This window comes from Mastomys coucha, unplaced genomic scaffold (genome assembly GCF_008632895.1).
Source record: "Mastomys coucha isolate ucsf_1 unplaced genomic scaffold, UCSF_Mcou_1 pScaffold23, whole genome shotgun sequence".
Taxonomy (NCBI): Eukaryota; Metazoa; Chordata; class Mammalia; order Rodentia; family Muridae; genus Mastomys; species Mastomys coucha.
Window position 1 is genome coordinate 100,253,155 of NW_022196906.1, and position 10,726 is coordinate 100,263,880.

Sequence of the window (10,726 nt, forward strand, 5' to 3'; positions counted from 1 at the left end):
AGGACAGAGAGACTGCCAACATGTAAGAGTTGGGGATCATAGCCCAGGAGGGCTGCAGGTCTGGGTCCAGGGCAGCCGGGATGGAATATAGGTTTTTAGTAAGTAATAATTTAGGGATATCGGTGGTGAGGAGTGTGCCAGCCAAGTGGAGGATTGAAGTGGCTCAGTCATTGAGCTGATTAAAGCATATTAAATATAAGGCTGTTTGTGTGTGTCTTTCATTTGGGGATGTAGAACACTGTGGTGGGTAGTGAGAAACTTGCGCTGCTGCCAACAGGCGATTTGAGTAGCATTAATAGCTTACAGTAACACCTCACTTTTGTTCTTTGTGAGGGATAAGAGGAGTCAATGAGGCTCAATTCCCAAGGCTTCCATTAGCTGGGAACACAAACTCGTACCAACCACTGAGACCTTTATTGAGGACCAGAGATACAGCATCTCTTCCCGTCAGCCCTCAGTGGTCAATGATCTCAATATGGAACTGCAGGTGAGTGGTGGTGACCACACAGTGACCCCGCAGGAGCGAGCATGACTGGCAGTTGTGGTATTTCCAGTGGCCCTGGATGGTGTAGATAGCATTGAGGACCTGGCAGTACCGCCAGTGGATCCGCCACATCCGAACCAGAGATTGGAGCGTCACCACCGCTCTCTCTGTGTTTGAGAAGTCGATCAGTGCTTTCCTCCGTTTCTTCTCCAGGTTCTTCTGGAGAGTCAGCCGCCACCAGCACTGAATGACCCAGGCTTCGAGGGCTGCGTGTAGCAGTGCCCTGCGCACCAGGGTCCCACGCCACCAGGCTTGCACCTGAATGGCTGCCTTTTTCTCATTTTTCATGAACTTTTTCTAGACAGAGATAAGAGAGATTGCTTAGAGACCTTCTTGCTACAAACTTCCAGGGTCTTCCTGGAAGGGCTCTGGGCTGTCTTCTAACATTGGATCTTCCTTAGAGAGTTCAGGGATCTAGCAGAATGCTAACCAGGATCCAGGAGACCTGGTAGGGACCCTTTTCTGCCACGATGGACAGACACACTGTCTTCCTCTCAGAGGCACAGTCTTTCTTTCTTATCCCATGTATTGATCTCCTTAACTTTCTGTTCATCCTGCCTCTATCCCCCACAGCTAGCATTAGAGGGATATGTCTCCACCCTTGGTGCTTAGCATTCGTCTCTTGTCTACCTCACTGCTGCCTAGATCAAAGGAAAACCAGGGTTCACGGAAGGGCTGGGAGGAGAGCGGCATCTTTGGGATCACTGGTTTGGGAACATTTGCTACTCTAACACTTTTGCCTGGCTTTCCTTGCTGACCCACGTCCCAGAACACACTGTCTGATCATTCCCTGCAATAATCATGTATTTTAAACTTTGTGATAGGGTTTGCAGAATGTCCTGCATATTATACAACCAACCCTCCTGTAGTTAGAACCTTCTGCTTAATTCAGAGTAGACTTCTAACCCCAAGCAGGTTCTGACCAGTCTCCCTCTTTCCAGTCTCTATGCCAGAGTCAGACTGAGATCCAAGAGTCTAGGCTGGGAAGGAGACATAGGGGAATGAGCAAATATTACCTTGACTCTTGGTTATCTTAGACTGAGATGTATATATGCAGAATCCCACACCTATTGAGCTTTGGTCTGTTGCTATGCATTGTAATGCTAAGTATGGGCCTCAAGACCTGGTTTGCTCCAGAGACAAGAGGGTCTGCAGGTAGACCCAAGTGACACCATGTGACTTTGCCCCCAAGTTATTTCTGATTGGTGAATAAAGATGCCTACTGGCTATAGCTGGGAAGAGTTGAGATTGATGTTCCCAGCCTTGGGGTCAGAGGAGACCATAAGGAGAGAGAGAGGGTGGAGAGAGGAGAAAGCCACCAAGGGTTAGGAGTCAAGAAAGCATGGCCATGAGGGCTGGCCAATTGGAGTTAAGAGCAGCCCTGATGAAGCCTAGTAAGTAATAACTCTGGGTTGTTGATAGGAAAGTAGGTTCTATCGCTTCTCGGCCTTTTGGCTAAGATCAAGTGTAGGAAAGTAGGTTTTAACAGAACAGAGGGTAGATCTCTGCTCAGCTCTAGTGCTAAGGCTTATCGCATATGATAAAAGTTGCATGTCTTTTTCTGAGAATTGAATGTCCAAAGGCAGGGTAGAAGCCATCGATCGAGATTAAATATTTTCTACAACATATTGGCACCCAACATGGGGCAAAAACTCACTTAAAAAATTAATTTCAGATTCCTGAATAAAGAACACACACTGTCCCTGTAAGACTAAGGAGGTGGGGAGAATTGGTTCCTTGGTTTATCTCCAAGCCACATATTTTCCCCCCAAGTTGCGCAGGGTTCAGGATTAGGGAAAAAATACACACACATGATTCTGGGGTTCATAGTGTGAGCTAAGACACAGCTGTGTAACCCTCCCCCACCAAACCAAACCAAACATGCCAAGTGGCAGGCTCAGACTCCAACCTGGGGGCTTCCCCAGTGCCGCTCTAGGCTGCCTTGGAGATGCAGCTTAAGCGTGCAGATGCTAAAAGTCCCTGCTGTGCAACGAAGCAGGCAAAGCGCCGCTACTCAGAGAGCAGAAAGCAAAGCTGAATGCTTCCCACAATCAAAAAATTATAAGGAATAAGATGAATTAATCTGTCAACACTACCTTAAGCAACTGTTTTCCTTCAACTTTGCCTCCACGGGAATACTGGGACTGCTGGTCCTAGCACAGGACACACGTGATAGCTTGAGAATGTGCTTATCCAGTGAATAAAATAAAATTTAAATAAAGTTAAATAAAGAGGATATTAATTTATATAAAGAGAAAGGGGAATATATTTATCCACAGAGATATTAGCCTCCAAAGAAGGGAGAAAGAAATGAGATTTGATATAAATGTTTTTAAGGATACATGGATTAAATAAATAAATCCAGGCCTTTGATCTCAATACTTGGAAGACAAAGGCAAGCACAGGTAGATTTCTTGTGAGCTTGTGACCAGCCCAACCTACAGAGCAAATCCAAGTCAACTCTAGCTACATAGAGAAACCCTGTCTCAATAAATAATAACAATTGTTTTGAATTGCTTTAATTATCAAAATTAAGATGTTTATAATTTTCAGTGTTTATAATGGTATTACAAATCCTCTTTGAAAGAGGTCAAAGTACAGAAGACCTAAGTAAAAAGAGGCTGCTAAATTGAATCAGTCTAGACTTTTGATGGCTTCGGGTTGCTGGAACAAATCATGTTATTTTGGGAGAAAGGTTCTGTATTTGTGTTAACAAGAAAGAAAAAAAAGGCTTTGGACTCCTTCCAAAGTAATAAGGATCAGATTTGATAGAGGAAGACCCCCTGAAGATCTTGGCTGTAGACAAGAAGAAAGAAATCAAGACGATCAAACAACACAGGTAACATGATTTACTGATCCCTCTACATGGGAACAGGTCTAAACTGGCTGAGACATAAAATTGCCTCTAGCCAGAACTTCAGCTATGCATAGCCAATGGATCTTGTTGGCTATAGAAGACTCAAGACTCATTATGGCATCCTTTCATATGGTATGAATGGAGATTTATATTAATTACAGTTTGATTATATGACCAAACTAACTCCAAAGAAAGACAGTTATCTTTCACCTGCTCAAACTAAGAGGAGGAAACCACCCTTAATTGATTTGTGCACCTTGCTTATTCCATACAGATGCCTCTATAGAATTATGTGTATTGCTTGTAAAAGATTTATTTATTTATTTATTTATTTATTTATTTATTTATTTATTTTGAGACAGGGTTTCTCTATCCTGGAACTCACTCTGGCTGGCCTCGAACTCAGAAATCCTCTGCCTCTGCTTCCTGGGTACTGGGATTAAAGTCGTGTGCCACCACCGCCCGGTAAGATTTATTTATTTTATTTATCTGAGTACACTGTAGCTGTCTTCAGACACACCAGAAGAGGACATCGGATCCCATTACAGATGGCTGTGAGCCACCATGTGGTTGCTGGGATTTGAACTCAGGACCTCTGGAAGAGCAGCCAGTGCTCTTAACCTTTGAGCCATCTCTCCAGCCTGCTTGTAAGACTTACATATTACAGACTGAAACACCAAGAGGGCAGTCCTGATAGGATTCACCCTGGAGGGTGCTGAGCTGGGAGGTGTTCCAGCTCCCTAATCAATCCCACCTCAAACTGATGCTACTTCCAGAGACTTGCTTCTAGAACAACTTCAGAAAGGACTGCGAATCCCAGATGACATTGGTTCATCCAGCCTTTCAGACTGTTCCAATCAGGACTTCAGTTAAGCCCTGAACTTTCTCAGCACATAAAGACTGGACAACAAACAATGCCAGCTAGCTTTATTTTGACTTAACTGTTTTTTCAATTTCCTTTTGGGTTTCTAAGCAAAAATCTTTCATCCCAATTCTACAAGAAGCAATTATAAGAAGACTGTTTTCCCAGTCCCTTAAGTTGGGATGGATGATTTGGGTTATTTTATGAACTATAGATATGTTGTCATTTTTAAGGGATGATTTACAAATAATCATAGTTTTACAGGGAGGAAACAAGGAACTTAGACTTAGGGATTTCTAACTTTCCTTTTCTTTTTTCTTAGAAAGGGAAAGTGAGTTGAGACGAAAGGGAGAGATATAAGAATGTTATAAGGAATTAGACAAATAGGGGTAGATTATTGAATCTATTCTTTTTTTTTGAATCTATTCTTAAAAGCATTTATAGTCATAATCTTACATTGGTACAAATCTTTATATATTGATGCAGAATTGAAATGGTATTTTCTTACATTGATACAAATCTTTGTATATTAACAAAAAATTAAGATTAATTTTGTCACAACACGATTATATGTCTTTTTCAACTCTTGTATTGGTAGTGTGCCTATACAACTCATTTAAGAATACACGGCTCAGTCCCAGTCCTTTTAATAGCTGCCATTATAAACTGTTTAGAATAATTAACTAATGCAAGTTAGTAGTCAGATTGTCAAACTCATGGTCATATTAGATACTAATTTAGTTAATTATAATAAAGTGTTCTCAAAGTTATTCAAATAGTAAATAGCTAAAAATAAACAATGTTTAACAATTCAGATATGCTATATATATATATAAATAGATGGTCTTCAAAATCGTCAGAGTTCCACAGAATATGACATTTAAAATAATTTCATTATTAAAAGATCTTTTGACTACAAGACAGATTTGCTCCTGACAGTACCTCCATTCCACTATAAAGAAGATGATGATCATCAATAACCTCCACATGGAGTTGCTTCAATTATGGCAATTAGCCACTGGGGGTGGGAGGAAGCCCTAACTTTATCTGTAGAGAGAATGTTGTCCAAAAAGGACAAACAGATGCAGGATAGTTGACTGCTAAGCTCTGCCGTGACTGGGTAAGTTAGTCCTTCACAATTCCTGCTTTACTTAAAGTCTGTCAGATGTTCTGGGCCAGAAGATAGATGCTCTAATATTATAAGGAATATTGGGGCTAGCCAGGCAGTAAAATTATCTCTGTCATTTCTATGATTTTTGGAAGCTGCATCCCTGTGCTTTCTGTATACTCAAATACTTATTCTTTCTCAGATCTTTGATAGGGTTGAAGACTAGATAGTTACAGCCTCACAATTAAACTTAAGTTGTTTAGACTTAAGAAGATGTTTTTAGGATGGTAATACAAGTTAAGATAAAAATAAATTAGATACAAAATTCTAACTCATCAAGATAGGATAGATGATAAAATACTTTATCTAAGTTGCAAATATAATGGACTGGACACTATAAATGTATATGTATATCATACCTTATAATTTTCATAATTGTTATAATTGTGTTCAATTTATATCTGAAAGGGTCTTTTTTTTTTTTAAAAAAAAAAGATTTATTAGTTTACATAAGTATACTTGTAGTTGACTTCAGACATACCAGAAGAGGGTGTCAGATCTTATTGGGGGTGGTTGTGAACCACCATGTGGTTGCTGAGATTTGAACTCTGGGCCTTCAGAAGAGCAGCCAGTGCCCTTACCCACTGAGCCATCTCACCAGCCCCAAGAAAAGGGTCTTTTATTGGACTAAAAGGGGGAATTGTTGAGGTATGGCCTGTTGCTATGCATTGTAATGCTAAGTGTGAGTCCCAAGATCCAGTTACAAAAGAATCTGCAAGTAGCCCCAAGTAACACTATGTGACCTTGATCCCAAGTTATTTCTGATTGGTGAATAAAGATGCCTATAGCCTATAGCTGGGCAGAGTTGAGATAAGGCGGGGGGCTTGGTGTTCCCAGCATTGGGGTCAAAGGAGACCAAAGGAGAGAAGAAGGTGGAGAGAGAAGAAAGCCACTATGGGTTAGGAGTCAAGAAAGCATGGCCATGAGGGCTGGCCAATTGGAGTTAGGAGCAGCCCTGATGAAGCACAGTAAGTAATAACTCTGGGTTGTCGATAGAAAAGTAGGTTCTAATAGCACAGAGGGTAGATATCTGCCCAGCTCTAGTGCTGATTAAGGTTTATTGTAAATAAAAAAAAAGTTGTGTCTTTTTCTGGGAGCTGAATGCCCAAGTGCAGGGTAGAAGCCTTGGATTGAGATTAAATCTTTTCTACAGCCCCCGTCCCCAGGACATGCATGGGTACAAATGGTTTGCAGTTCTCTCCACCATGTGGTGATTCTCCTCACCACTACAGCCATAGGCTGCAGGCATCCACTCTCTCACCTTTAGAGTACGTTTCCTTTGAACACTTTGATCTTCATCTTCATTAACAAATCTGATCTTGGACTGTCACCGAAATTAAATGAGAAATCCGTGCATGAGTAAAATGATTCTTCCTATGGCCCTGTACAAAACCACCCATTGGTTTAGCACCCCTCTCTCCCCTGGACTAGGATGATGCACACCCACCCTACTCTAAACACCAGCTAGATTTGGTTATGTCTCTTGTACAACATTTAGGCACCATAACCAACCTGCAGCTTTTTGTGCTTCCCAAGGTCTGGTATGAGTAATTTGAGAGAGGGGAAACTTAATTTACAACGGCTTTGTGATGTAGGATTAAGGTATCTGCCTCAGACTCTTCTCTCTTTACTTTTTTTAAAAAAAGATTTATTTATTGTATGCATGCAAGCACACTGTCACCGTCTTTAGACACATAAGAGGAGGGCATCAGATCCCATTACAGATGGCTGTGAGCCACCATGTGGTTGCTGGGAATTGAACTCAAGACCTCTGGAAGGGCAGTTAGTGCTCTTAACCACTGAGCCATCTTCCCAGCCCTCTTATATAACATATGTTTTACTGACCCTCCTCTCTTAAGTTCTGTCTCCAAGTGGCCCCTTTATATCTTCCTCACCTCTACATGCATTCCAATTGAAAAAAAAACCCACACAAATCTAAACATTCAAAACTAGGTTCTTTGAATATAACATAGCATGTATTTGCCTTTTTGAGTCTGGGTTACTTCACTCAGTAGAATACTTTCTAGTTCCATCCATTTACCCAGAGGTCTTTTTTATTTTTATTTTTTTGAGACAGGGTTTTTCTGAATAGTTCCGGCTGTCCTGGAACTCACTCTGTAGACCGGGCTGGCCTCAAACTCAGAAATCTACCTGCCTCTGCCTCCTAAGTGCTGGGATTAAAGGCGTGCGCCACCACCACCTGGCATCATCCCAGAGGTCTCATAATCTTTCTTTTTACACTTGAATAAAATTCAGTTGTTTATTTTTTATTTTTAAAGATTTATTTATTTATTATATGTAAGTACACCGTTGCTGTCTTCAGACACCCCAGAAGAGGGCATCAAATCTCATTACGGACGGTTGTGAGCCACCATGTGGTTGCTGGGATTTCAACGCTGGGCCTTCAGAAGAGCAGTCAGTGTTCTTAACCACTAAACCATCTCTCCAGCCCCCTAAGTTCTTTTTATATATTACATTTTCATTATCCATCATCAACTGGTAGGCATTTAGGTTGACTGGTTCCTATGTGAATAAGTACTGATGAACATGGATATACAAGTATTTCTGTAGTCAGATCTAGAAGCTTCAGTTCAACTGGCTGTCTTTCATAACGCTCAAAGGTATGCACACTACCAAGGGAGAAAAGTATTCAACAGTCTTACCCAGCTGTAAACCCTGCAAGCTAAAAGAACAACCGATTTGACCAGATATATACAGAGGTTCAATAATGGCACAAATGTTATTGGAGTAACCAATCACTTTCAGATTGGATTTTAAGTGTATCCTACAAGATGGAACCCATGTCTAGCATTAACTTGGTCAAGAGCCCAGGGAAGGCTAAGTTCTAGAGAGAGCCTAGTATTATTATTCTGCTAACTGGTCATAGGTCATAGTAACAACCGCCTCCCCCCAAGCTCTTATTTTTATACCCATACATTAGTGCAACTCTCATATCTTATCAAAAATGCATCTTTATATGATAGATGGAGATTAATATAGAGACCCAGAACTTATTGAGAAGGTCATTAAAGAGCTACCATAAATAGGCACCAAGACCTGATAGATCCAATCTGAATCTTTTAAAACTTAGAAATTCAGATGCTACTTATTAAAAATCATCCCAGAAGGTAAGAATTTCCATCAAGAAATTTTGGGGGGGCTGACAAGGGCAGCTGAAAGAAAGACATCCAAACACCTGCCATGCGGGCCACTATGATGGAGAGATATGTGATGGGGAGATGGGAAAGACGGCATACATGGTGAAGAGCTAGAAGACAAAGAGAAGTCAAGGGGTTCGTACACTGTGGAGATAGGTGGAACTGGAGAGTCGATGGTGGTGAGGAACAGGCAGATATGAGGAGGCCATGGTGAGGGTGCTGGTCCAGGCTGCTACTAAGGGTCATGCCTGGATCAGTGGTTCTGCAGCAGCTGGGTCTGTGTCAATGTCTATAGTCCACGTTACCACCGAAGTCCAAAGGACATCCATGGTCTGGGATGCATCTGTGACTGCCACAGGGGGCCATGCTGATCTGAGTGGCCTGTGCTGCCTGCCACCTGAGGCTATGGGCACATAGGGGCCCATGCTGCTGCCACGGGCCGTATCTGGGTCTGTAGTCTTATGGCACTCAGGGTTTGTGTTGATATCCAGGCCTATGTTACCACCAAAGTCTATGCAGATGTTCCTGGTCTGGACTGCTGCCTGAGGCATCATACTAAGCTGGTCCCATTCCTCCCCAGCCACTCCACTTAGGAGAACTGGCCTCACCCTTTGTCTGGGAAGCACAGTAGAGCCGACCCAGCGGTCAGGAACTGGCTGAGCCAGCCCTGAAGGCATGAGTGAGGGAGAGAGCTGTTTCTGCTTCTAGTCTACTGTGGGATGGCTTGGGCAAAGGAAAGATGCCCTCCCTGCCTGTGGCAGGTGGAAGAGCTGACCCCGAGGTCATGGAAGCAGGAGAGCTGGCCCTGCCCCTTACCTGCTGCAGCACTTGGAAGAGTGGACCCTGCATCTCACCTGCATCTCAGCAAGAGAGTAAAGCTGGCCTTGGCGGTGAAGGTGAGGGCAAGCTGGCCTGAGGGTGTGAGAGCAGGAGAGCTGACCTTGCCCCTTGCCAGCTGTGGCATTGGGTGAGCTAGCCAGTGAACAGCTCGCCCTGCTGGTGCAGGCACAGGAAAGTTGGCAGGCTGGTCAACTCATCTACCTCCAAGGCCCAGATCCAGGGCTTTGAGTTGACCCATCCCAACATCTACCCCATTTATAATCTGCTGAAATAATGGGTCCAGTCTTGCAGATCCAAAGCTGCAGGATCTTCATGACACAGGGCAGAAGCAGGATATCCAAGAGGAGTCCCTGTGTGGATCCAGTATTGATAATGCAATGAACGTTTGTAAGTAAAGATGGGTGGACAAAAGGCTATACTGTAGGACACACTGCATACTACTGCTTCTACTCCATGCAAGGGTGGAGGGTAGAGACAAACAGATGGGAGATGAGTGGGACTGGTGTGCATGATGTGGACTCCACAGAGACTCAATAAAAAGTTAAACAGAAAGGATTTCACAAGGACAGTTAGGCTTGGTGGCAGACAACTGTAAGCCCGGCACTTTAGTATTTCTTATTAGAATTATGCGTGCATTCTGTTGTGTCTGGATTCTTTTACTTACTGTTTTCACAATTTATCCCTGTTGCAGTATGTATCAGTAATTTTTTTTTTTTATGGCTAAGTAATAGTCTATTGCATGGGCATACCACATTCTATTTATAGGCCCACTCTTTCATGGGCATTTGTACTATTTGATTTCATCTTTGGGTTATTATGAATAATGCAGCTATAAATACCCACGTACAAGTTTTCTGTGACTATCTTTTATTTCTCTGTATAGGGACTGAATGCCTGGCCCATGGTTAACTCTGTGTTTAGTCATTGAGGAGCAGAGTCTCTTTTTTCCCCATAGGGATCAGCCATTTAAATTTTCTGCTAGTGTGTATGTAAGTTCTTATTCTTTCATATTTTTATTACCCCTTGTTACTACTTGATGTTTTGATTAATTATCTTGAAGTTTTTAGTTTTTCTTTTTAATGTATATATATCTTTTAGATTATCTGGAAGGGGAGGAATGGATTTAGGAGGAGTTAGGGGACAGAGGGGTAGTGAATACAACTGAAAAACAACATATCAACATATAAAATTCTCAAAGAATTAGTAAAAATATTTTATTTAAAAACATTTCTCCCTTCCATCCCATAATTCCTTTTGTTCCGTGACCCCTCCAGACATATAAATACACATGCAGGTG

At 42.2% G+C, this 10,726-nt stretch overlaps 1 protein-coding gene across 2 annotated transcripts in view; it reads right to left on the reverse strand.

Annotated features, from left to right (window-relative positions):
- Window positions 1-392: 392 nt before the first annotated feature.
- The window catches only part of LOC116072883 (IQ domain-containing protein F3-like), a 39,766-nt gene continuing 29,432 nt past the window's right edge, over window positions 393-10,726 (reverse strand). Inside the window, exons 3-4 of one of the 2 annotated variants that reach the window (XM_031344447.1) lie at window positions 6,693-6,755; window positions 393-841 (exon numbers count right to left, since the gene is read on the reverse strand). In XM_031344447.1, the coding sequence (XP_031200307.1) occupies window positions 455-841; window positions 6,693-6,755 (450 nt within the window). In that variant the 3' untranslated portion in view covers window positions 393-454. Of the gene's footprint in view, window positions 842-6,692; window positions 6,756-10,726 lie in introns of those variants that run through there. The other variant, XM_031344445.1, reaches the window with a different exon arrangement.